The sequence below is a fragment of the Arachis hypogaea genome, chromosome 7 (assembly GCF_003086295.3).
Source record: "Arachis hypogaea cultivar Tifrunner chromosome 7, arahy.Tifrunner.gnm2.J5K5, whole genome shotgun sequence".
Taxonomy (NCBI): Eukaryota; Viridiplantae; Streptophyta; class Magnoliopsida; order Fabales; family Fabaceae; genus Arachis; species Arachis hypogaea.
This window is the reverse complement of record NC_092042.1, coordinates 45862997-45890897: the sequence shown is the minus strand read 5'-3', so window position 1 is coordinate 45890897 and position 27901 is coordinate 45862997. Positions and strand designations below refer to the sequence as shown.

The following is a 27901-nucleotide window of genomic DNA, read 5'->3' as shown; positions in this document are numbered from 1 at the left end:
CTAGCCACAACAAAAGCTGTTATTGATGTGGACAAAGGAGAGTTGATCCTTCAATTAAATAAAGACTACCTTATGTTTAAAACTCAAGGATCTCCCTCTGTAACTATGGAGAGGAAGCAAGAAAAGCTTCTCTCAATACAGAGTCAAACAAAGCTCTCACATTCAAACTCTAAGTTTGGTGTTGGGAGGCCACAACTAAACTCTAAATTTGGTGTTGAACCCCCACATTCAAACTCTAAGTTTGGTGTTGGGAGGTCCCAACAATGCTCTGAACATCTGTGAAGCTCCATGAGAGCTCACTGTCAAGCTATTGACATTAAAGAAGCGCTTATTGGGAGGCAACCCAATTTTATTTATCTATGTTATTTCCTTTTTTTTAGGATGATGATCATGTGGAGTCACAAAAACAACTGCAAAAATTAAAGAAAAATAAAAAATAGCATTAAAAATAGCACACCCTGGAGAAGAAACTTACTGGCATTTAAACGCCAGTAAGGGTAGTAGAATGGGCGTTTAACGCCCAGTCTGGCACTATTTTAGGCGTTAAACGCTAGAGAGAAGCACCAGACTGGCGTTAAACACCAGAAAGAAGCAACAAACTGGCGTTAAACGCCAGAAACAGGTTGCAACTTGGCGTTTAACGCCAGAAAAGGAATAAAATCTGGCGTTTAACGCCAGAAACAAGCAGCAGTCTGGCTTTAAATGCCAGGATTGCACAATAAGGGCATTTTGAACGTCTAAAAGGATGAGAAATTCTTGACCCCTCAGGATCTGTGGACCCTACAGGACCCCCAAAACTCCACCTACCTCACTTTCAAATTCAAACACTTCTCCCTCCCAAAACCACCCAATTCTATTCGGCCACTCTCCCTCTCTTTCCCTATATGTACCCCTCTTCACTCCTTCATGTTCACACATCACAAACACTCTCTTACCCCCTTGGCCGAACGTATCTCTCATTTCATCTCCTCTATTTTCTTCTTCTTCCCCTTCTTTCTTTCTTCTTTTGCTCGAGGACGAGCAAACCTTTTAAGTTTGGTGTGGTAAAAGCATTGCTTTTTGTTTTTCCATAACCATTTATGGCACCTAAAGCCAGAAAAACCTCTAGAAAGAGGAAAGGGAAGGCAATTACTTCAAACTCCGAGTCATGGAAGATGGAGAGATTCATCTCAAAAGCCCATCACTAAAAAAATGATAGAGCAAACAAGAGAGCCCACTCATGGACCTCAACAAGATCATGAGGAATTTCCTCATCAAGAAATCTCTGAGATGCCTCAAGGGATGCATTTTCCTCGGCACAACTATTGGGAGAAACTCAACACCTCTTTGGAAGGCTTGAGTTACAACATGGACCAACTAAGGGTGGAGCACCAAGAGCACTCCATCATTCTCCATGAGATTATAGAAGATCAAAGAGCTATGAGGGAGGAGCAACAAAGGCAAGGAAGAGACATAGAGGAGCTCAGGTGTTCCATTGGATCTTCAAAAGGAAGAACTAGCCGCCATCACTAAGGTGGACCCATTCTTTGATTTCTTTGTTCTTATTTCTCCGTTTTTTTAGTTTGATGCTTTATGTTTGTCTATGTTTGTGTCTTCATTACATAATCATTAGTGTCTAGTGTCTATGTCTTGAAGCTATGAATAATTCCATGAATCATTCACCTCTCTTAAATAAAAAATGTGCCTAATTACAAAAGAACAAGAAGTACTTAGATTTCAAATTTTATCTTGAAATTAGTTTAATTATTTTGATGTGGTGGTAATACTTTTTGTTTTCTGAATGAATGCTTGAACAATGCATATTTTTTATAGCGAAGTTTATGAATGTTAAAATTGTTGTCTCTTGAAAGAATGATGAACAAAGAGAAATATTTTTGATAATCTAAAAAATCATGAAATTGATTCTTGAAGCAAGAAAAAGTAGTGAAAAAAAAGAAAAAAAATGGTGAAAAAGAAAAAGCAAGTAGAAAAAGCCAATAGCCCTTTAAACCAAAAGGGAAGGGTAAAAAGGATCTAAGGCTTTGAGCATTAATAGATAGGAGGGCCTAAAGGAATAAAATCCTGGCCTAAGAGGCTAAATCAAGCTATCCCTAATCATGTGCTTGTGTCATGAAGGTCCAAGTGAAAAGCTTGAGACTAAGTGGTTAAAGTCGTGATCCAAAGCAAAAAGAGTGTGCTTAAGAACTCTGGACACCTCTAACTGGGGACTTTAGCAAAGCTGAGTCACAATCTGAAAAGGTTCACCCAGTTATGTGTCTATAGCATTTATGTATCCAGTGGTAATACTGGAAAACAAAGTGCTTAGGGCCACGGCCAAGACTCACAAAGTAACTGTGTTCAAAAATCAACATATTGAACAAGGAGAATCAATAACACTATCCGAAATTCTGAGTTCCTATAGATGCCAATCATTCTGAATTTCAAAGGATAAAATGAGATGCCAAAACTGTTCAGAAGCAAAAAGCTACTAGTCCCGCTCATCTAATTGGGACTAAGTTTCATTGATATTGTGAGATTCATTGTATGTTCTCTTCTTTTTATCCTATTTGATTTTCAGTTGCTTGGGGACAAGCAACAATTTAAGTTTGGTATTGTGATGAGCGGATAATTTATACGCTTTTTAGCATTATTTTCATATAGTTTTTAGTAGAATCTAGCTACTTTTTAGTATATTTTTATTAGTCTTTAAGCAAAATTCACATTTCTGGACTTTACTATAAGTTTGTGTGTTTTTCTGTGATTTCATGTATTTTCTGACTGAAATTGAGGGACCTGAGCAAAAATATGATTCAGAGGCTGAAAAAGGACTGCTGATGTTGTTGGATTCTGACCTCCCTGCACTCGAAATAGATTTTTTGGAGCTACAAAATTTTTATGGATCGCTCTCAATTGTGTTGGAAAGTAGACATCTAGGGCTTTCCAGCAATATATAATAGTCCATACTTTGCCCGAGTTTAGATGACGTAAACTGGCGTTCAACGCCAGCTTTATGCCCTATTCTGGCGTTAAACGCCAAAAACAAGTTACAAGCTAGAGTTAAACACCCAAAACAGGCTGTAAACTAGTGTTTAACTCCAAAGAAGGCCTCTACACGTAAAAGCTTCAATAATCAGTCCAAGCACACACCAAGTGGGCCCAGAAATAGATTTCTGCATCATTTACTTAATTATGTAACCCTAGTAACTAGTTTAGTATAAATAGAACTTTTTACTATTGTACTAGGGGTCTTTTTCCCTATTTTCAAATTCATATGCCATTTGGGGGAGGCTGGCCATTCGGCCATGCCTAGACCTTGTTCTTATGTATTTTCAACGGTGGAGTTTCTACACACCATAGATTAAGGTATGGAGCTCTGTTGTTCCTCGAGTATTAATGCAAAGTACTATTGTTCTTCTATTCAATTCATGCTTATTCTTATTTTAAGATATTCATTTGTACACAAAAACATGATGAATGTGATGATTATGTGACACTCATCATCATTCTCACTCATGAACGCGTGATTGACAACCACTTCCGTTCTACATGAAAACAAGCTTGAATGTATATCTCTTGGATTTCTAATCAATGATTCACATCGACTCCCCTCTGACAATGGGGCATCTGAATTCGAGATTTGAATCTTCGTGGTATAGGCTAGAATCTGTTGGCAGCATTCTTGAGATCTGGAAAGTCTAAACCTTGTTTGTGGTATTCCGAGTAGGATCTGGGATAGGATGACTGTGACGAGCTTCAAACTCACGACTATAGGGCATGGTGACAAACGCAAAAGGATAGTAAATCCTATTCTTACACGATCGAGAACCAACAGCTGATTAGCAACAGCTGATCGAGAACCAACAGTTGATTAGCCATACAGAAACCGTAGATGACCATTTTCACTGAGAGGACGGGAAGTAGCCATTGACAACGGTGACTCCCAACATATAGCTACTGAGGAACGTCTTTATCAAAATATTTTTGCTTCGCATTTCGGACAATTAGCAATAATTTTTCTGTGGACTTCCGGGAATCTGTTTCATGTAGCTTGGCAGGGAAATTTTGAGACATGGGTACAGGATAGTTTGCGAGCCAGTTGCAGTGACAGTTGGAGTTGCTTTACTTGGTAGAGTCTAGCATTCCCATTCTTCGGCGGCTTTATTTGCGTTATTACCGGAAAATTGAGGTAATACAAACAAAACAAGGATTTCACGACTCTATATACAAGAAAATAGTGAACTAAGGGGATCACAACGGCGAAGGGGGCCAATCGAGGAGACTGGAGGAGCTGGATGCAGCGATTCGGAAGTAGCGAATTGTCTTCTTTTAAGTTTTTCAGGCCATAGAAAGGAGTATGAAGGATTGGATGAAGGCAATAGGAAAGCAGGGATTCAGAAGGAACAATGCATCTCCATACGCTTATCTGAAATTCCCACCAATGAATTACATAAGTATCTCTATCTTTATTTTATGCTTATTTATCTTTTAATTATCATAACTCTATAACCATTTGAATCCGCCTGACTGAGATTTACAAGATGACCACAACTTGCTTCAAGCCGACAATCTCCGTGGGATCGACCCTTACTCACGTAAGGTTTATTAATTGGACGACCCAGTGCACTTGCTGGTTAGTTGTGCGAAGTTGTGAAAAAGAGTTGAGATTACAATTATGCGTACCAAGTTGTTGGCGCCATTGAGATCACAATTTCGTACACCAGAACTCTTTTCCTATGTATATTTGTCACTTTACTCCTATCTTGTTTTGTTTACGTATCTTTTACATGAGGGAGACGCTTTTCTATTTAATGCTTTTGTTTTAACCTTCCTTCGAAAGTGATGAGTAGATATTTTATACGCTTTTTGGGGGTATTTTCATATAGTTTTTAGTACGATCTAGCTATTTTTAGTATATTTTTATTAGTTTTTATGCAAAAATCACATTTCTAGACTTTACTATGAGTTTGTGTGTTTTTCTGTGATTTCAGGTATTTTCTAGCTGAAATTGAGGGACCTGAGCAAAAATCTTGTTATGAGGCTGAAAAAGGACTGCAGATGTTGTTGGATTCTGACCTTCCTGCACTCGAAATAGATTTTCTGGAGCTACAGAAGCCCAATTGATGTGCTCTCAATTGCGTTGGAAAGTAGACATCCTCGGCTTTTCAGTAATATGTAATAGTGCATACTTTGCCAGAGTTTTGATGACACAAACTGGCATTTAACACAAACTTTCTACCCTATTCTGGCGTTAAACGCTAGAACTGGGCTAAAAGCTAGAGTTAAACGCCCAAACAGGCACAAAAGCTGGAGTTAAACACCAGGAATGGCCTGTGCACATCAAAGCTTCATTGCTCAGCCCAAACACACACCAAGTGGGCCCCGGAAGTGGATTTCTGCACTATCTATCTTAGCTTACTCATTTTCTGTAAACCTAGGTTACTAGTTGAGTATAAAAATTACTTTTAGAGATTCATTCAGCACCTCATGACATTTTACATCTGAATTTGTATCTTCTACGGCATGAGTCTCTAAACCCCATTGTTGGGGGTTAGGAGCTCTGCTGTGTCTCGATGGATTAATACAATTACTTCTGTTTTCTATTCAATCACGCTTGATTCTATTCTAAGATATTCACTCGCACTTAAACATGATGAATGTGATGATCCGTGACACTCATCACCATTCTCAACCTATGAATGCGTGCCTAACAACCACTTCCGTTCTACATTAGATTGAGTGTTTATCTCTTGGGTACCTGGTTCACGAGTTTGACTGCCTCTTCTGACAACAGAGCATTCAATCCGTAAGACCGGAGTCTTTGTGGTATAAGCTAGAATCAATTGGCAGTATTCTTGAGATCCGGAAAGTCTAAACCTTGTCTGTGGTATTCCGAGTAGGATCTGGGATGGGATGACTGTGAAGAGCTTTAAACTCACGAATGTTGGGCGTAGTGACAGACACAAAAGGATCACTGGATCCTATTCTAGCACAAGTGAGAACCGATAGATGATTAGCCATGTATATGGACCTTTTTCACTGAAAGGACGGATGGTAGCCATTGACAACAGTGATCCACCAACATACAGCTTGCCATGGAAGGAGCGTTGCGTGCGTGAAGAAGAAGACAGTAGGAAAGTAGAGATTCAGAAGACAGAGCATCTCCAAAACTCCAACCCATTCTCAGTTACTACATAACAAGTATTTATTTCATGTTCTGTTATTTTTTGCAATCAAAACTAAGAACCATTATTGATATCCTGACTAAGAGTTACAAGACAACCATAGCTGCTTCAAGCCAACAATCTCCGTGGGATCGACCCTTACTCACATAAGGTATTACTTGGACGACCCAATGCACTTGCTGGTCAGTTGCACGAAGTTGTGTATCACGATTTCGTGTACCAAGTTTTTGGTGCCGTCGCCGGGGATTGTTCGAGTTTGGACAACTGACGGTTCATCTTGTTGCTTAGATTAGGAATAATTTATTTATTTTTGTTGTCACAAAGTCATCAAATTTGAGTCTTTTATTTGCTTTTCAAAAATATTATTTTTCTTTATTAATTATTAATTTTTCTTTGAGTTTAGTTTCATGTTTTAAGTTTGGTGTCAATTGCATGTCTTCATTTGTTCTTCATATTTTCAAATTTGTGTTCATTATTCTTTCTTGATCTTCAAGTTGTTCTTGTTTATTTTTTCTTGTTTGATCTTTAGTTTTTCTTGTGATTTTCGAAAAGTTCAAAAAGATTTTTCAAGAAAATACTCTTTCTTTCATAACTCAATTGGTTAGAGCGTTGGCTTATGTTTTTTGTATCTTCTTTTCAAAAATAAATTTTCTTTGATTAAATCTTGTGTCAAATTTTAAGTTTGATGTTCTTTCTTTATGTTCTTGAGTTCTTTGAGTCTTTGAATTTTGTTCTTGTTGTTCTTGTAAGTCTTCAAAGTGTTCTTGAGTCATCCTTGTGTTTTGATCTTAAAATTTTTAAGTTTGGTGTTCCTTGATATTTTCCCTCCAAATTTTCAAAAACAAGGAGAATTAGATCTAAAAATTTTAAGTCTTGTGTCTTTTGTGTGTTTTTCTCTTTCATCATAAAATTCAAAAAAAATAATAATAAATAATAATAATAATAATAATAAATAAATAAAATAAAAATAAATAAAAATTCTTTGTTTACAATCAATATCATATCCCTTTCTCCATCATGGATCTAAGTGGAAATGAACAGTCCAGAAAGACTTTGGGGTCATATGCTAATCCCACTACTGCTTCATATGGGGGTAGTATCTGTATACCCCCCATTAAAGCTAGTAATTTTGAGCTAAACCCTCATCTCATCATCATGGTGCAACAAAATTGCCAGTATTCTGGTCTTCCACAGGAAGAACCTACCGAGTTTCTGGCATAATTCTTACAAATTGCTGACATAGTACGTGATAAGAAAGTAGATCAAGATGTCTACAGACTATTACTGTTTCCATTTGCTGTGAAAGATCAAGCTAAGAGGTGGTTAAATAACCAATCCACAGCAAGCATAAGAACATGGAAACAGTTGTCAGAAAAATTTCTGAAACAATATTTCCCTCCTAAAAGGATGACACACCTAAGGCTGGACATCCAAGGCTTCAAACAAAGAGATAATAAATCTCTTTATGAAGCCTGGGAGAGGTACAGAGAGATGCTAAGGAAATGCCCCTCTGGAATGTTTTCAGAGTGGGTGCAGTTAAACATCTTCTACTACAGGCTTACAGAAAAAGCTCAGATATCTCTAGACCACTCAGCTGATGGATCTATACACATGAGAAAGACGATTGAATAGGCTCAAGAGCTCATAGATATGGTTGCTTGAAATCAGCATCTGTACTTAAATAGTGAGTCCCCCATGAAAGAAGAAGCTAAGGCAGTATCCACTGACTTTAGTCCTCAAGAACAAGTTGCTGAACTCAATCAGCAGCTATCTTCTATAACAAAATAATTAGCAGAATTTAAGGAGATGCTACAAGAAACCAAGAATGCTAACAAGGATATGGAAACAAAGATAAATCAGACAAAACAGCAATTATCAAAATAGATAACAGAAGAGTGCCAAGCAGTTCAATTAAGAAGTGAAAAAATATTGAACACCTCAACTCAAGGCAGCAGAAAGCCAAGAAGAGAACAACTGACAGAGCATAAGCAAACTGCCACCTAAAGTCCCTCTGGAGACATTAAGAGCCCAGAGAGGAATAATTCTGGCGTTCAAACGCTAGAAAAGGGTGAAAAACTAGCATTAAATGCCCAGTGGACACCCAGTTCTGGCGTTCAAACGCCAGAAAAGGGTGAAAAGTTGGCGTTAAACTCCCAACCCATGTCCAATTGAACGCCAGAAAAAGGCAGAAATCTGGCGTTGAATGCCCATTCCTCCTCCCATCTTGGCGTTCAAACACCAATGAGCGATCAGACACCTACAAGTGCTGATAATAACTCCCTCAAGAAGGCTTCTCAACCTGCCTCTATAGGAAATAAACCTGCAGCAACCAAGGTTGAAGAATACAAAGCTAAAATTCCTTATCCTCAGAAACTCCGCCAAGCGAAACAGGAGAAACAATTTGCCCACTTTGCAGACTATCTCAGGACTCTTGAAATCAAGATTCCGTTTGCAGAGGCACTTGAGCAAATTTCTTCTTATGCTAAGTTCATGAAAGAGATATTAAGTCATAAGAAGGATTGTAGAGAAACTAAAAAAGTTTTCCTCACTAAAGAGTGCAGTGCAGTCATTTTAAAGAGCCTACTAGAGAAGCTTAAGGATCTTGGGAGCTTTATGATACCATGCACATTGGAGGGTACTTGCACCAAGATAGCTCTATGTGATCTTGGGGAAATTATCAACCTACTCCCTGCATCCACTATTAGAAAGCTTGGCTTGACTGAAGAGGTCAAACCAACCCGGACCTGTCTTCAACTTGCTAATGGCTCCATTAAATATCCATCAGGCGTAATTGAGGACATGATTGTCACAGTTGGGCCATTTGCCTTTCCCACTGACTTTGTAGTACTGGAGATGGAGGAGCACAAGAGTGCAACTCTCATTCTAGGAAGACCTTTCCTAGCAACTGGACGAACCCTCATTGATGTCCAAAAAGGGGAAGTGATCTTGAGAGTCAATGAGGATGAGTTTAGGCTGAATGCTGTTGAAGCAATAAAGCATCCAGACACATCAAAAAACTGCATGAGCGTTGATATTATTGACTCCCTGGTAGAGGAGATCAATATGGTTGAGAGTCTCGAATCAGAGCTAGATGACATCTTTAAAGATGTTTAGCCTGATCTGGAGGAACTAGAGGAAATAAAAGAACCTCTGAAAACTCCTCAAGAAGAGGAGAAACCTCCTAAACCTGAGCTCAAACCACTACCACCATCCCTGAAATATGTATTTTTGGGAGAAGGTGACACTTTTTCTGTAATCATAAGCTCTGCTTTAGAGCCACAGAAAGAAAAAGCACTAATTCAGGTGCTAGGGACACACAAGACAGCTCTTGGTTGGTCCATAAGTGATCTTAAGGGCATTAGCCCAACCAGATGCATGCACAAGATCCTATTGGAGGATAATGCTAAGCCAGTGGTTCAACCACAGAGGCGGCTGAATCCAGCCATGAAGGAGGTGGTGCAGAAAGAGGTCACTAAATTACTAGAGGCTGGGATAATTTATCCTATTTCTGATAGCCCCTAGGTGAGCCCTATCCAAGTTGTACCCAAAAAGGGAAGCATGACAGTGATTCACAATGAAAAGAATGAACTGGTTCCTACAAGAACAGTTACAGGGTCGCGTATGTGTATTGACTATAGAAGGCTCAATACAACTACTAGAAAGGATCATTTTCCTTTACCATTCATAGACCAAATGCTAGAAAGACTAGCAGGTCATGACTAATACTGCTTTTTGGACGTCTATTCAGGTTATAACCAAATTACAGTAGATCCTCAAGATCAAGAAAAAACAGCATTCACATGTCCATCTGGAGTATTTGCCTACAGAAGAATGCCTTTTGGTCTGTGCAATGCACCAGCAACCTTTCAGAGATGCATACTCTATATCTTCTTTGATATGGTGGAAAAATTTATGGAAGTCTTCATGGATGACTTCTCGGTATTTGGAGACTCATTCAGCTCCTGTCTTGATCATCTAGTACTTGTTCTGAAAAAGTGCCAAGAGACTAACCTGGTTTTAAATTGGGAAAAATGTCACTTTATGGTGACTGAAGGAATTGTCATTGGGCAAAAAATTTTGAACAAAGGAATAGAGGTAGATCAACCTAAGGTAGAGGTAATTGAAAAATTACCACCACCCACCAATGTTAATGCAATCAGAAGTTTTCTGGGACATGCAGGATTCTACAGGAGGTTTATAAAGGATTTTTTCAAAAATTGCAAAACCTCTGAGAAACCTGCTAGCTGCTGATACACCATTTGTCTTTGACACAGAGTGTTTGCAGGCCTTTGAGACTCTGAAGGCTAAGTTGGTCACAGCGCCTGTCATTTCTGCACCAAACTGGACATTACCATTCAAACTAATATGTGATGTCAGTGATCATGCTATTGGTGCAGTATTGGGACAGAGGCATAACAAGCTTCTGCATGTCATTTACTATGCTAGTCGTGTTCTAAATGACGCACAGAAGAACTACACAACCAAAGAAAAGGACCTGCTTGCAGTGGTTTATGCCATTGACAAGTTTAGATCCTATTTAGTAGGATCAAAAGTGATTGTGTACATTGACCATGCTGCTCTCAAATATCTACTCACAAAACAGAATTCAAAACCCTGGCTCACAAGATGGGTGCTGCTTCTGCAAGAGTTTGATATAGAAATAAGAGACAGAAAAGGGACAGAGAACCAAGTGGCTGATCACTTGTCCCGAATAGAACCAGTGGCAGGACGTCCCTCCCTTCCACTGAGATCTCTGAAATCTTTTCCGATGAGCAATTCTTTGCCATTCAGGAAGTGCCATGATTTGCAGACATTGCAAACTATAAAGCTGTGAGATTCATACCTAAGGAGTTCAACAGGCAGCAAACAAAAAAATTGATCTCTGATGTAAAGTACTACTTGTGGGATAAGCCATATCTCTTTAAGAGATGTGTAGACGGAATAATCTGTAGATGCGTGCTGATTAGCGGATAATTTATACGCTTTTTGGCATTGTTTTTAGTATGTTTTTAGTATGTTTTAGTTAGTTTTTAGTGTATTTTTATTAGTTTTTAGTTAAAATTCACTTTTCTAGACTTTACTATGAGTTTGTGTGTTTTCTGTGGTTTCAGGTATTTTCTGGCTGAAATTGAGGGACTTGAGCAAAAATCTGATTCAGAGACTAAAAAGGACTGCAGATGCTGTTGGATTCTGACCTCCCTGCACTCGAAGTGGATTTTCTGGAGTTACAGAAGCCCAATTGGCACGCTCTCAACGGCGTTGGAAAGTAGACATCCTGGGCTTTCCAGCAATGTATAATAGTCCATAGCCAAACCCTACCCCTCTCTTCACCCCTATATAAACCCCTCTTCACTCCTTCGTTTTCACACAACCTAAACACTCCTTCTCCCCCTTTGGCCGAACCACGAAGCCATTTCCATCTCCTTCATTTCTTCTTCTTCTACTCTCTTCTTTCTTCTTTTTCTCGAGGACGAGCAAACCTTTTAAGTTTGGTGTGGTAAAAGCATTGCTTTTTACTTTTTCATAACCACTTATGGCATCCAAGGCCGGAGAAACCTTTAGAAAGAGGAAAGGGAAGGCAAAAGCTTTCACCTCCGAGTCATGGGAGATGGAGAGATTCATCTCAAGGGTGCATCAAGACTACTTCTATGAAGTTGTGGCCTTGAAGAAGGTGATCCCCGAGGTCCCTTTTAAACTCAAAAAGAGTGAATATCCGGAGATCCGACATGAGATCCGAAAAAGAGGTTGGGAAGTTCTTACCAACCCCATTCAACAAATCGGAATCTTAATGGTTCAAGAGTTCTATGCCAATGCATGGATCACCAAGAACCATGATCAAAGTGTGAACCCGGACCCAAAGAATTGGCTTACTATGGTTCGGGGGAAATACTTAGATTTTAGTCCGGAAAATGTAAGGTTGGCATTCAACTTGCCCATGATGCAAGGAGATGAACACCCTTACACTAGAAGGGTCAACTTTGATCAAAGGTTAGACCAAGTCCTCACAGTCATTTGTGAAGAGGGCGCCCAATGGAAGAGAGATTCAAGAGGAAAGCCGGTTCAACTGAGAAGGCATGACCTCAAGCCCGTGGCTAGAGGATGGTTGGAGTTTATCCAACGCTCAATCATTCCCACTAGCAACCGGTCCAAAGTTACTATAGACCGGGCTATCATGATTCATAGCATCATGATTGGAGAAGAAATAGAAGTTCATGAGGTTATATCCCAAGAACTTTATAAGGTGGCGGACAAGTCCTCTACCTTGGCAAGGTTAGCCTTTCCTCATCTTATTTGTCACCTCTGTTATTCAGTTGGAATTAACATAGAGGGAGACATCCCCATTGATGAGGACAAGCCCATTAATAAGAAGAGGATGGAGCAAACAAGAGACCCCTCTCATCATCAAATCCCTGAGATGCCTCAAGGGATGCACTTTCCTCCACAAAACTATTGGGAGCAACTAAACACCTCCCTAGGAGAATTGAGTTCCAACATGGGACAACTACGGGTGGAGCACCAAGAACACTCCATCCTCCCCCATGAAATTAGAGAAGATCAAAGAATCATGAGAGAGGAGCAACAAAGACAAGGAAGAGACATTGAGGAGCTCAAGCACTCCATAGGATCTTCAAGAGGAAGAACAAGCCGCCATCACTAAGGTGGACCCGTTCTTTAATTTCCTTGTTCTTTATTTTCTATTTTTTTCGAAAAATCATGCTTATGTTTATCTATGTTTGTGTCTTGTGATCATTAGTGTCTTAGTGTCTATGCCTTAAAGTTATGAATGTCCTATGAATCCATCACCTTTCTTGAATGAAAAATGTTCTTAATTGAAAAAGAGAAGAATTGCATGAATTTTGAATTTTATAACAAATTAATTATTTTGATGTGGTGGCAATACTTTTGTTTTCTGAATGTATGCTTAAACAGTGCATATGTCTTTTGAATTTGTGGTTTATGAATATTGGCTCTTGAAAGAATGATGAAAAAGGAGACATGTTACTGAGGATCTGAAAAATCATAAAAATGATTCTTGAAGCAAGAAAAAGCAGTGAATTCAAAAAAAAAACGAAAAAAAAGAGAGAGAGGAAGCAAGAAGAAAAAGAAAAAAAATAATGAAGTTGTGATCCAAGGCGAAAAGAGTGTGCTTAAGAACCCTGGACACCTCTAGTTGGGGACTCTGGCAAAGCTGAGTCACAATCTGAAAAGGTTCACCCAATTATGTGTCTGTGGCATGTATGTATCCGGTGGTAATACTGGAAGACAGAGTGCTTTGGGCCACGGCCAAGACTCAATAAGTAGTTGTGTTCAAGAATCATCATACTTAACTAAGAGAATCAATGACACTATCTGGATTCTGAGTTCCTAAAGAAGCCAATCATTCTGAATTTCAAAGGATAGAGTGAGATGCCAAAACTGTTCAGAGGCAAAAAGCTAAAAGCCCTGCTCATCTAATTAAAACTGATCTTCATAGATGTTTTTGGAATTCATTGCATATTCTCTTCTTTTTATCTTATTTGATTTTCAGTTGCTTGAGGACAAGCAACAATTTAAGTTTGGTGTTGTGATGAGCGGATAATTTATACGCTTTTTGGCATTGTTTTTAGTATGTTTTTAGTATGTTTTAGTTAGTTTTTAGTGTATTTTTATTAGTTTTTAGTTAAAATTCACTTTTCTGGACTTTACTATGATTTTGTGTGTTTTTCTGTGATTTCAGGTATTTTCTGGCTGAAATTGAGGGACTTGAGCAAAAATCTGATTCAGAGACTAAAAAGGACTGCAGATGCTGTTGGATTCTGACCTCCCTGCACTCGAAGTGGATTTTCTGGAGCTACAGAAGCCCAATTGGCGCGCTCTCAATGGCGTTGGAAAGTAGACATCCTGGGCTTTCCAGAAATATATAATAGTTTATACTTTGCCCAAAATTTGATGGCCCAAATTGGCGTTCAAAATCAGCTCAAAACTGCCCAGCGTTAAACGCCGGAACTGGCACAAGAATGGGAGTTAAACGCCCAAACTGGCACAAAAGCTGGCGTTTAACTCCAAGAAGAGTCTCTACACGAAAATGCTTCAATTCTCAGCCCAAGCAAACACCAAGTGGGCCCAGAAGTGGATCTTTATGTCATTTACTCATCTCTGTAAACCCTAGGCTACTAGTTCTCTATAAGTAGGACCTTTTACTATTGTATTTTCATCTTTTGATCACGTTTTGGGGGCTGGCCTCTCGGCCATGCCTAGACCTTGTTCTTATGTATTTTCAACGGTAGAGTTTCTACACACCATAGATTAAGGTGTGGAGCTCTGCTGTACCTCGAGTATTAATGCAATTACTATTGTTCTTCTATTCAATTCAACTTGTTCTTGTTCTAAGATATCACTTGTTCCTCAACTTGATGAATGTGATGATCCGTGACACTCATCATCATTCTCAACTATGAACGTGTGCCTGACAACCACCTCCGTTCTACCTTAGATTGAGTGGATATCTCTTGGATCCCTTAATCGGAATCTTCGTGGTATAAGCTAGAATTGATGGCAGCATTCAAGAGAATCCTGAAGGTCTAAACCTTGTCTGTGGTATTCTGAGTAGGATTCAATGATTGAATGACTGTGACGAGCTTCAAACTCGCGATTGTGGGGCGTTAGTGACAGATGCAAAAGAATCACTGGATTCTATTCCGACATGATCGAGAACCGACAGCTGAATAGCCGTGCCGTGACAGGGTGCGTTGAACATTTTCACTGAGAGGATGGGAGGTAGCCACTAACAACGGTAAAACCCTACATAAATCTTGCCATGGAAAGGAGTAAGAAGGATTGGATGAAGACAGTAGAAAAGCAGAGAGACGGAAGGGACAAAGCATCTTCATACGCTTATCTGAAATTCCCACCAATGAATTACATAAGTATCTCTATCTTTATCTTTATGTTTTATTCGTATATCACCCATATCCATTTGAGTTTGCCTGACTAAGATTTACAAGGTGACCATAGCTTGCTTCATACCAACAATCTCTGTGGGATCGACCCTTACTCGCGTAAGGTTTATTACTTGGACGACCCAGTACACTTGCTGGTTAGTTGTGCGAAGTTGTGATAAAGAGTTGAGATTGCAATTGAGCGTACCATGTTGATGGCGCCATTGATGATCATAATTTCGCCCACCACGTGCCTAGAGAAGAAGCACAGAAGATCCTATGGCATTGTCATGGATCACAATATGGAGGACATTTCGGAAGTGAGCGAACAGCCAAAAAAGTCCTCCAATGTGGCTTCTACTAACCTACCCTCTATAGAGATTCCCGATAGTTTGTACGTAACTGTGACAGTTACCAGAGAGCTGGTAATTTGCCTCATGGTTACACCATGCCTCAACAAGGGATTTTAGAGATTGAGTTGTTTGACGTATGGGGTATTGACTTCGTGGGGCCTTTCCCACCATCATACTCAAACACTTATATTCTGGTGGCTGTAGACTATGTATCTAAATGGGTAGAGGCAATTGTAACACCCACTAATGAGACTAGGACAGTGCTGAAGTTTCTTCAGAAACATATCTTTAGTAGATTTGGTGTCCCTAGAGTACTAATCAGTGACAGAGGCACTCATTTCTGCAATAAACAGCTTTACTCTGCTATTGTCAGATATGGAATTAGCCACAAGGTGGCAACTCCATATCATCCATAGACAAATGGGCAAGCTGAAGTCTCTAATAGAGAACTAAAAAGAATCCTGAAATGGACTGTAATTGCCCGTAGAAAGGATTGGGCAAGGAGCTTGGATGATGCTCTATGGGCATACAGAACATCATTCAAGACTCCTATAAGAACTTCTCCATACCAGCTTGTGTATGGGAAGGCCTATCACCTGCCCGTGGAACTGGAGCATAAAGCCTACTGAGCAACCAGATTCCTAAACCTTGATGCCAAATTAGCTGGAGAGAAAAGATTGCTCCAGCTGAATGAGCTAGAGGAATTCAAACTCAATACTTTCGAAAATGCAAAAATTTACAAGGAGAAAAAAAAAAGGTGGCATGACAAAAAACTGTCATCCAGAGTCTTTGAGCCAGGACAAAAGGTTCTACTATTTAACTCTAGGCTCAGACTATTCCCTGGGAAATTAAAATCCCGATGGAGAGGACCATATGTGATTACAAGTGTGTCACCATATGGATATGTAGAGCTTCAGGATATGGACTCTAACAAAAAGTTCATTGTTAATGGACAGAGAGTCAAGCATTATCTTGAAATCAATGTTGAGCAAGAATGCTCAAAACTGAGACTAGATTTAAGCTCAGTAAGGTCCAGCTAAAGACAATAAAGAAGTGCTTGCTAGGAGGCAACCAAGCCATTGGCATAGTTTATTTGTTATTTAAATAATAATTATAGGAGTTTGATATAAATTATCTTCAACATTGATTCTCAATTACAGAAATTCACAGAGTTATAGAAGATTCAGAGTATAAAGTAGAGAAAAAAAGAGCTCACTGGCACAAAAATTCCAGTAAGGGGTATTTTGGGTGTTAAACGCCAGAATGGGCACAATTCTGGGTGTTTAACGCCAATAAAGATACCTTTCTGGGCGTTAAACGCCAGAATGCGCACCATTCTAGGCGTTTAATGCTAGAATTACAGCATCCTGGGCGTTTAGAAAAACGCCCAGTGATAAAGGCTTTCTGGCGTTTAACGCCAGGAATGTGGAGGGGACGAAGTTATGTTTCCAACTCAATTTTTTTTTTTCAAATTTTCATGTTTTCATCCATAATTTCTTGCATGAACATGTTCAAATTCTCATTTTTCAATTTCAATTACAAAAAAAAAATCTTAACCCTAAAAATCTTTCTTCATTCTTCTTCAACTTCTTTTCAAATCTTTTTCAAAATCTATATATCTTTTTAATTTCTTTTCAAATCTTTTTCAAAACTCATCTATCTTTTTAACATATTTTCAAATCTTTTTCAACTCATCATACTATCTTTTCAAATTTAGATTTATCTTTTTCAAAACTCTCTCATATCTTTTCAATTTTAAAAGTACATCTTTTGCATATCATACTTATCTTTCACAAATCATGTCTTCTATCATATCTTTTTTCAAAATTTTCGCCCACCCCCTCCCTTTTAAATTCACATTCGGCCTCCCCCTCCTCCACAACTCGAATTTGAATCTCCTCCTATTCATCTCCTTTCCTTTCTTTTGCTTGAGGACAAGCAAACCTCTAAGTTTGGTGTGTTTTTCGTGATCACTAAGCTAAGATTTACTAAGATCATGGCTCCTAAGGGAAAATAAACCACTCCAAGAGGCAAGAAAGAGAACACTCCAAAACCACTTTGGAATCAAGAGAGGTTCTTAACCAAAGAACATGCAAACCATTACCACAAAATAATAAGTCTAAGGTCAGTAATCCCGGAAGTTAAATTTGATCTAAAAGAAGACGAATATTCGGAGATCCAAGAGCAGATTCGAAACAGAGGCTGGGAAATTCTAGCTAATCCTGAGACAAAGGTGGGTAGAAACATGGTTCAGGAATTCTACTCAAATATGTGGCAAACAGATAAGCAAAGAATGACTGGAACCGCCTTCTATACCTTTCAAACTATGGTCAAAGGGAAGATTATTTACTTCCACCTGGACAAAATAAGAGAGGTCTTCAAGCTGCGTCAACTACAACATGATCCAGAATCCTTTAATAGGAGAGTCGTGAGATTAGATAAGTGCTTGGACCAAGTTTTAGAGGACATATGCCTCCCTTGAACCAAGTGGATAACCAACTCAAAAGGTGTCCCAAACCAACTCGAGAGAGGAGATCTCAAACCAGTCGCTAGGGGCTGGCTGGACTTCATTGGGCACTCTATACTGCCCACCAGCAACTGCTCTGAAGTCACTGTCAAAAGAGCAGTAATGATCCATTGCATTATGCTGGGGAACGAAGTGGAGATTCATCATCTGATTTCTTGTGAGCTTTGCACTGTTGCAAATAAGAACTCCACTGAAGCCAAATTGGCTTACCCAAGCTTAATCTCTCTGCTGTATAAAGATGCTGGGGTAAAGATGGGAGTAGATGAGTCCATCCCAGTCGACCACCCAATCACCAAGAAGTCAATAAATGGACAACAAGTACCAAATAACTCCATCAAAAGGAGGGTGCAGGAGTTCCTCCCAGAAATCCCTCAAATTGACTACTGGATCCGCCTAGAAGCATCTATCACCAAGCTACAAGAAGCCATGGATCAAATGAAAGAAGAACAGCAAAATCAAAATAGCATGCTATGCAAACTGCTTAAGGAACAGGAGAAGCAAGGGCATGAACTATAGGAGCTGAAGCGCCAGAAGCTGTCCCTTGAAGGACCAAACACACCACATATTAAAGGAGCATCCATCTCCTAAAATAAAGGTTGTTGAGTCCTAATCTTAACTCAATGATAACTTCTGCTATTAGAGATCTACCTTAGGAGTCACATGAGTAGTAGTAATTAGTATTTTTATTTTTTATTCTTAATCATCTCCAAGTAAGCTATAATTTATTTTTCTCATCATCATTAAACATGAATAAAATAGTAGATTTTTTTAGAATAAGGAGGCAATTTTTTTTGAGTTCTTAATAAGAAAAATTCAAATTATTTATATGTGGTGGCAATACTTTTTGTTTTCTGAATGAATGCTTGAACAGTGCATATTTTTGATAGTGAAGTTTATGAATGTTAAAATTGTTGGCTCTTGAAGGAATGATGAAGAAGGAGAAATGTTATTGATAATCTGAAAAATCATAAAATTGATTCTTGAAGCAAGAAAAAGCAGTGAAAAACAAAAGCTTGCGAAAAAAATATAAAAGAAAAGGATAAAGCAAGCAAAAAAAGCCAATAGCCCTTTAAACCAAAAGGCAAGGGTAAAAATGATCCAAGGCTTTGAGCATTAATGGATAGGAGGGTCCAAAGGAATAAACTCCTGGCCTAAGCGGCTGAATCAAGCTGGCCCTAACCATGTGCTTGTGGCATGCAGGTCCAAGTGAGAAACTTGAGACTGAGTGGTTAAAGTCGTGATCCAAGGCAAAAAAAGAGTGTGCTTAAGAACTCTGGACACCTCTAGTTGGAGACTTTAGCAAAGCTGAGTCACAATCTGAAAAGGTTCACCCAGTTATGTGTCTGTGGCATTTATGTATCCAGTGGTAATACTGAAAAACAAAGTGCTTAGGGCCACGACCAAGACTTATAAAGTAGCTGTGTTCAAGAATCAACATGCTAAACTAGCAGAATCAATAACACTATCTGAATTCTGAGTTCCTATAGATGTCAATCATTCTGAACTTCAAAGGATAAATTGAGATGCCAAAACTGTTCAAAAACCAAAAAGCTACTAGTCCCGCTCATCTAATAAGAATTTGAGCTTCATGTAAAACTCTGAGATGTTATTGCCTCTTGATTTTCTTTCTATCCTATTTTATTTATCTAGTTGCATGAGGACAAGCAACAGTTTAAGTTTAGTATTGTGATAAGCGGATATTTTATACGCTTTTGGGGGTATTTTTATATAGTTTTTAGTAGGATTTAGCTAATTTTTAGTATATTTTTATTAGTTTTTATGCAAAAATTATATTTCTGGACTTTACTATGAGTTTGTGTGTTTTTCTGTAATTTCAGGTATTTTTTGGCTGAAATTGAGGGACCTGAGCAAAAATCTGATTCAGAGGCTGAAAAAGGACTGCAGATGTTGTTGGATTCTGACCTCCCTGCACTCGAAATAAATTTTCTGGAGCTACAGAATCCCAATTGACGCGCACTTAATTGCGTTGAAAAGTAGACATCCTGGGCTTTCCAGCAATATATAATAGTCCATACTTTGCCTGAGTTTTGATGACGCAAACTGGCATTTAACGCCAACTTTCTACCCTATTCTAGCATTAAACGCCAGAACTGGGCTAAAAGATAGAGTTAAACGCCCAAACTGGCACAAAAGCTGGAGTTAAATGTCAGGAATAGCCTATGCATGTGAAAGCTTCATTGCTCAGCTCAAACACACACCAAATGGGCCCCGAAAGTTGATTTCTGCACTATCTATCTTAGCTTACTCATTTTCTATAAACCTAGGTTACTAGTTGAGTATAAAAACTACTTTTAGAGATTCATTCAGCACCTCATGACATTTTACATCTGAATTTGTATCTTCTACGGCATGAGTCTCTAAACCCCATGGTTGGGAGTAAGGAGCTCTGCTGTGTCTCGATGGATTAATACAATTACTTCTGTTTTCTATTCAATCACGCTTGATTCTATTCTAAGATATTCACTCGCATTTAAATATGATGAATGTGATGATTCATGACACTCATCACCATTCTCAACCTATGAACGCGTGCCTGACAACCACTTCCGTTCTACATTAGACTGAGTGTTTATCTCTTGGGTTCCTAGTTTATGAGTTTGACTGCCTCTTCTAACAACAGAGCGTTCAATCCGTGAAACCAGAGTCTTCGTGGTATAAGTTAGAATCAATTGGCAGTATTCTTGAGATCCAGAAAGTCTAAACCTTGTCTGTGGTATTCCGAGTAGGATCTGGGATGGGATGACTGTGAAGAGCTTCAAACTCACAAATGTTGGGCGTAGTGACAGACGCAAAAGGATAACTGGATCCTATTCTAGCACAAGTGAGAACCGACAGATGATTAGCCATGTATATGGACCTTTTTCACTAAAAGGACGGATGGTAGCCATTGACAACGGTGATCCACCAATATACAGCTTGCCATGGAAGGAGCCTTGTGTGCGTGAAGAAAAAGACAGTAGAAAAGCAGAGATTTAGAAGACAGAGCATCTCCATAACTCCAACCCATTCTCTATTACTGCATAACAAGTATTTATTTCATGTTCTTTTATTTTTCGCAATCAAAACTAAGAACCATTATTGATATCCTGACTAAGAGTTACAAGATAACCATAGCTGCTTCAAGATAACAATCTCCGTGGGATCGACCCTTACTCACGTAAGGTATTACTTGGACGACCCAGTGCACTTGCTGGTTAGTTGCACGAAGTTGTGTATCACAATTTCGTGTACCAGAAGGCTCCTAGATAAAACCTTTTCATCTATATTATATATATCTTTTACTTTGAGGTTGTAGCGCCTCGCCACCTCAGTTTTTACTTCCTAGGTGTAAAGTTTCGTGTGGTAGGGTGTTACAAGCGAGGCCTCTGACATAAAAAAAATAAATGATCACAATTAAAAAAATATTGTATACGTGTATTGAGATAACAAATTGAATTAACTATTATATACATTTGTTTAACAGAAATTTACACATATGTACTAACTGAATTTATATAAAATTTTTTTACGTTAATATTTACTTAGTTAATTAATAAACATTTTTTCAATACGTTACTTAAAATAAAAACATTAACTAAAATAATTAATAATCTAATTAACAAATTTTTACTTAATATTAATAATTTAATTTAGGTAAATACAAAATTACATAATTGTTCACTTGAAAAATAACTTTTACTTGGATAGTCAATAACTAAATTAATAAATTAAGAAACATGTAACTAATAAATTAACTTTAAGAGTTGAAAAACATGTGTTCCATCACATAATATCTAAATTAACAATTATGTACTTAAAAACTTAATTACAAAAAAAATCAAAACCACATTCCTAAAATCATTTTTATCGGTGACTTGTTGCAAACGATATATTTAGTCACCTAATTATAAATTGTATTATAATTCTTGACAAGTATCCTAATCATGGCTATATATTTATGGAATAATATAAACGTCAAGATAACAAAATTAATAGAAAGTCGGCTGCCCCAACAACGTGCTATGTCGCGTTCAGTCGATTGATATCCAGATCACGTGCATCTATGCATGCCATTTTTTTCTTACTCAATAATATGGTCAAAAAAGGATAAAAAAGACCAATAAATGGTGGAAAAGTTGAAAATAGGACCTGATAAGTCACTGTGAATTACATCTATATATATAGACCTCATTCACTCTTATATTGTTTTTAATGTAAACGAGATAAGTTTACACGTATCTCTTATTTATACAATAAACGAGATAAGTCATCCTACATATTTTCGTAATAATTTTTAAAATTATTTATTTCATTAAATAAAATATTTTTTAATTTGACGAGGGAAACAAAATCCCAAAATTAGAGACATCTAAAGCTATTCATGATACACAAACAACAATCTCAAGTCACAGGATGTCCTCTTTGTTTTTTTTTTTTTTTCTTATGACAACAATGTGATGAGGTGGTGCTTTTTCCACCGTCCCATTCTCCAATTTTATGAGATGCCATGTTAGTAGTTTTATTTTTCTCCATCATTTTCTTCTTCTCCCCTTTTTTTCCCTTTCTCCTCGTGAAGAAGATTCTCTCCTTGTGTGTGTGTCTATTCTTCTTCCATTCGTTCAGAAGCGCAACCCTTTAAATAGCTTCTCTATTCAAAATCATATTTTCCAACCCAACAATTAAAAAAATAAAAAGAAGGAATTTTTTATTATCTTTTTAAGGATACACACACAACAATCCACACCGTGCTTCTCGCCCTTTCTTTCTTTTGCCATCACTTGTTCTGCCACAAAGGCCCCCCTTTTTTTCTTGCTGATTTTTCGACCCAGAAATCTAGAGAGTAACAAATCAAAAAGATAATCCATACCCAGAATTTCTGTCTGAAATAATTGTGGGGTTTATCTATTTTTTATTTTTGGTTTTTTCCAAAACAAACTTTTTTTTCTTTCAATTTTTTCAACTTCCTAGTTGAAGCCGACGTGTAAAGCTGAAAACATAAAAAGGGTGTTTTTGTTTATTTTGCTTATTTTTGGTGTTTTGGATGATCTGTATTTTCCCGTGTTCAGTGGATTTGTTGTTGAAGGGGGGTTTTGAGAATATTTTGGTGAAGATTTTGGAGCTGAGATTTTTCTGGTGAAGTACTACTCCTATGGCTGCTCAATTGCAGAAACGTATTTCCTCTTTCTTTTCTACTATTTTCATGCATGGTTTATTATTATTATTATTTCCTCAATTTTTACTGATTTGAGTTGTATTTTTTGGTTTTGACAGCTGCGGATGAACTTGTTAGGAAGAAGCCTCATGGTGATTCTTCAACGGTTGAACTCAATAATTCCAAAATGGTAAAATTCCCATTTATGCCCCCACATGTCTTTCTTTCTGTTGCATGTGATCTGTTAAGTACAATTTTAGCTTCAAATCTGTGAGAATTTTGTTATTTTGCTGTTTTTATTATTTTGTTTATTTATTTTCCTGTTGATGTGCTTTCATTAAGGATTAACTGTTTCATTGGTTATGTGTAAGGCATGTTTTCTCACTGTGGTTACGGTTTTGTATATGTTGATCAGGTTCCTTCAAAGGGTGGAAGCTCTCCATCAGATGCAAGATCATGTGTGTCATCTGTAGGAGATGCATCTGGGAGTGGTAAAGAAGGAGATGTGGATCATGAGTACCTTGCCATGGATCAGAGTGTTCCTTTTCCTGGTGGTGGCTATTATGGCTACTACTATCCAGGTGAAAGAACCCTCCCTCAGATGGTTCTCTATTTCGTCTTGATTGTAATTGTATATTCATATGTTTCTCTTTCTTACATTAGAATGATCACAGGTTATGGTGGTTTCTTTGGAGAGCCAGATAATCAAGGATACTATGTTGGTGCTGATGCAGTTGATCTTCAGTATCCTGTAAGCCTTCTACGCTGACCCGTCATTGGTCATGTTGTTTTGATGTAATTGTTGAGTCATCTTGTGTGGTTGAATTGCTTTTTGTTTGGTCAATTTGAGTCGTGCCGACAATGCAATGATACGATAGTCTACTTGATTTCGGTAACATGTCTTGTGCTGGGCAAGGTAGAATAAAAACTGGGGGAATGGATTCTGCTTATGTCCCTAATTCTTGTGAAGTTTAACAATTAACATGGTCACCAAGAATCATATTCTTGGGCAAGGGTTGAATGCAAATTATAATAATTATAATAACAGTAATGTATTTCTTGGGGCTTGATTTGCTTGATTTTGTGTTTTCTTTGGGACTTGAATGGCATGCTGTAACCAAGTTGGTATCTGACATTCCAACTTCAAATTTTTTGAAACATTAAACAATTCTTATTAAACTGTTAATTTATGGCAAATGTGGCCAGTAAATGGGGTTTCCTTAAATATAGGAATTGCTATCTAGATCTTGGCATTCTCATTTTTTGGTCGTCCAACCACGGAATTGATCTTTTTTTTCTTTTGTTCTGTAATATCTTTAATAAAAGTCCCAGTACATATTTTTGTCCCCTTCCCTTTCCTTTTTTCTTTTCTTTTTTTTTTAATTTATTTTTTATTTAGGTTGTGCCAGCAGATAATGGATCTTATGCCTATCTCATGCCAGGATTTCAGACTGGCTACTCTTCATATTTTCCTCTGAATACAGCTGGCGTCGACGGGCAGTATGTTGGCCATCAAGTGTATCCCCCTGGCTCCATATTCCAACAACCAATTGGTTCACCTGGGTACTTCTCGTCTTCTCTACCTTATGGGGAGTTTCTGCCGTCAACATATTCGTGGGATTTGTCGTCAACCACACAAGATCGGTCACAAGGTGATGGCCGTAATGAGTTCTCCGGGAAACCAAATGGTAGAACAAATTTGTCTACACAGAATCATGCGGGTGGTATAGTGTCAAAGTCCCCACATGCAGCTAACTTAACCAATCAATTGGAAGCAAAGGGTTCAACCCCATCGTTGGATGTCTTGTCAACTCATGTTAAGCCAAAACAAGTTAACAAGGTAACTTTGCTCCATCATTAGGTGTTGTGGTTTATCTATCATTGTTTATATTATAATTTTAAATTTGCAATCTTTTCTCAGGCACCGTTTTCGGCCCTCCATTCAGAAACAATGGCAAAGGGTTGTTTGCCTGTCATCAAATTTCCAACATACAATCAAGGGAAGAGTGGATACCTCTATCCGAATAACTTGCTTAACGTGAAAGCATCTACAAAGAGTTGGGTTAGTACTGACAAGTTAAAACTGCGGAGCAAGGTTAATGGTTCGCTCAATGAGCAAAATCAGGGTCCTAGAACGACTAATGTGAAAGGTTCATCTGTATCTGTGGGAGCTGGGAGTGGAAATGCTAGTAGCAAAATCAGGATAGATCTATATAACAGTCCTGAATTTGTGACCAAATATGATCATGCACTTTTCTTCGTCATCAAATCGTACAGCGAAGATGATGTCCATAAGAGCATCAAGTACAATGTGTGGGCAAGTACTCCTAACGGGAATAAGAGGTTGGATGGTGCATTTCAGGATGCACAAAAGCGGATGGAAGAGAAAGCAAGCAAGTGCCCCGTATTCCTTTTCTTTTCGGTATGTGTGCAAGTTCAAATCTGATTGTGTTTCAAAAATTTCAGATACATCAACCCTCTTCTTTACTTTTTCTTTTTTATTCTTTTGGTGTAATTCTTGTTTACTACAGGTCAATGCCAGTGGTCAATTTTGTGGAGTAGCCGAGATGACCGGGCGAGTTGATTTCAATAAAAGTATGGATTTCTGGCAACAAGACAAATGGAATGGATACTTCCCTGTCAAATGGCACATCATAAAGGATGTTCCAAATCCTCAGCTACGACATATAATCCTAGAGAATAACGATCATAAGCCAGTAACAAATAGTCGAGACACACAAGAGGCAAGTCTTTTTTCATGTTTGAGTAAGGCAATTCTTTACTGAGAATTCCTAAATTATTCTTTTTGTATGCTTATTGAGGTCTTGTTTGTTTGCAGGTGAGTTTTGCGCAAGGTATCGAAATTCTCAACATCTTTAAGAACTATATAGCAAGAACATCCATATTGGACGACTTTGAATTCTATGAGAGCCGCCAGAAGGTCATGCAGGAAAAGAAAATGAGGCAGTCTGTGCCCCACGCCAACATGCAGGTATCGATGCTCTTTCACTTGTTCGCAACACTATTCTAGGGTTCTTGCCAATTATAGTACACCAATTTCTCACCATAATCTGTTCTATATAATTGGTATTGGCATCTGTGGTTGAGTGCATGTGATAGTGGGACCACGTTGGCATAATTTCGTTTGTACTAGCAGGAAACCTTTTGCAATAACTGGTTATATGCTATGCTTTGCCTAGTTGATAAAAGATCCTAAAGTTGATTCTCTTTACAGAATAATTTTGGAGAAGGAATTTCATAATATAAGCTCTTTTAGACTTTGGAGCATGTTATGTTATTCTTGACTTTAGCATTTCCTAGTTTATTAGCTGTAATTATATTCTCTTTTTGTTTACTTATTTAATGTGATCATGCTCATGTCCCTTTGAGATGCTTTGATAATTCTTTGGGACTTAATAAACTTTTTCATCCTTTGTAAAATATCAAAATTTTCTTTTTGATTCTTACCCTTAATTTGCGTTGTTAAAATACATTTAACAACCTGTCAGGTTAATATTTAACGAAACAAATTGAAACTAAGCACCAACCTGATCTTATTTAAATTTTGGTTTTTATTTTTTATTGGTGTAAAGTGTTTTGATCTTTTCACTTATTGATTTATGTCTTCTTTTGTTGGCAGCATGTAGATGAATTAACAACTACACTTGAGTCATTAGACATATCAAATGTGAAGAACAGCAACATGATGGAGGATCCGAAGTTGGTTGAGAAAGTGAAAGACTGAAGTGTTGGGGTTGATGCTCTTCCCAATGGACCCCACCACGTCAGCATGCCGGTTAAGATTGTTACAGCCAGTACAGTTTGGCACTTCCACTTGGACTAAAAAGTAAGCACAACATGATGTTCTCTTTAGGCCATAAAAATAAAAGGAAAAACAATGTTGGTGATGCTTTTAGGAAGGAAAAAAAAAGACAAAAAACTTATGAGGGGAAATTGATGGATGCATTTCCAAAATTGTACAAAAAAAGTTTACAAATTTAAGGAGTTTTTTAGAGTTAGTGAAATGGACCCGTCGCTGATTGATGCCATTTTACAAAGGTGCTATGACCTATGAGGGCATAAGTTCCTTTTTTTCATTTTATTTTATTTTATTTTGCACATCCTTCTTTTTTCTTGTTTTAGTTCAGAAATTTTAACAGAATAACAGTTCAAAATTGCAGTATTATGTTGTCCAAAATGAATGGGTTCCAAATGGATGATAGTGGAAAAATCATTGGGGTTTGAAAGTTTTGCATTATTTTTTTCCTCCAAGATATAATATTAATTGTGGCCACGAAGTGGGTGGTGCACTATTATATGATGAGTTTTGAGTGTTCAAATTGTCTAGTCTAACTGGAATTATCAACCGGTAGAAATATAAAAATGGGCTAAAATTGAACTAAATAATGATTCCCTTTGGTCTACCATAATTGTTGATTTGACATTTCTGGTACGTTCATGATTTATTAATGACCACCAAATCTTCTATGCTTCATTTGTATCGAGTTGGAAAACGGATGCTCAAGACTTATCATGATTTCAGCATCACAAGTTTTCAATTTTATTTTTCATTTTATTAGAGAAAAAAAAGAGCAAACTAAAGTGTATAAAACTTAGGGCAATGCAACCGTGAAGGAGGTTATTTTTTATCCTCACCTTCTGAAATGTGTTGGAGGAAGGAGAAGAAAACACGTGGAATGTTGGTTGCCCTTTGTCCGGCAGGTGCATATAATATCAGGATTAGTTATTTGAGTTTTTTTGGTTTGCTACAGGTCATTTTTTGGGAAGCA

At 37.8% G+C, this 27901-nt stretch overlaps 1 protein-coding gene across 2 annotated transcripts; it reads left to right on the top strand.

The window, feature by feature from the left end:
* Positions 1-22294: 22294 nt before the first annotated feature.
* On the top strand, positions 22295-27342 carry LOC112702997 (YTH domain-containing protein ECT2). 2 transcript variants are annotated; one of them, XM_025754268.3, is made up of 9 exons: positions 22295-23130; positions 23231-23301; positions 23527-23692; positions 23786-23862; positions 24511-24951; positions 25033-25533; positions 25643-25855; positions 25951-26103; positions 26752-27342. In XM_025754268.3, exons 1-9 carry the CDS (start codon positions 23109-23111, stop codon positions 26854-26856), a joined length of 1749 nt encoding a protein of 582 aa, XP_025610053.1. In that variant the 5' UTR covers positions 22295-23108; the 3' UTR covers positions 26857-27342. The 2 variants fall into 2 exon arrangements, with proteins under 2 accessions (XP_025610053.1, XP_025610054.1); XM_025754269.3 differs by having other exon boundaries at positions 22358-23130; positions 23775-23862.
* The last annotated feature ends 559 nt before the right edge of the window (positions 27343-27901 follow it).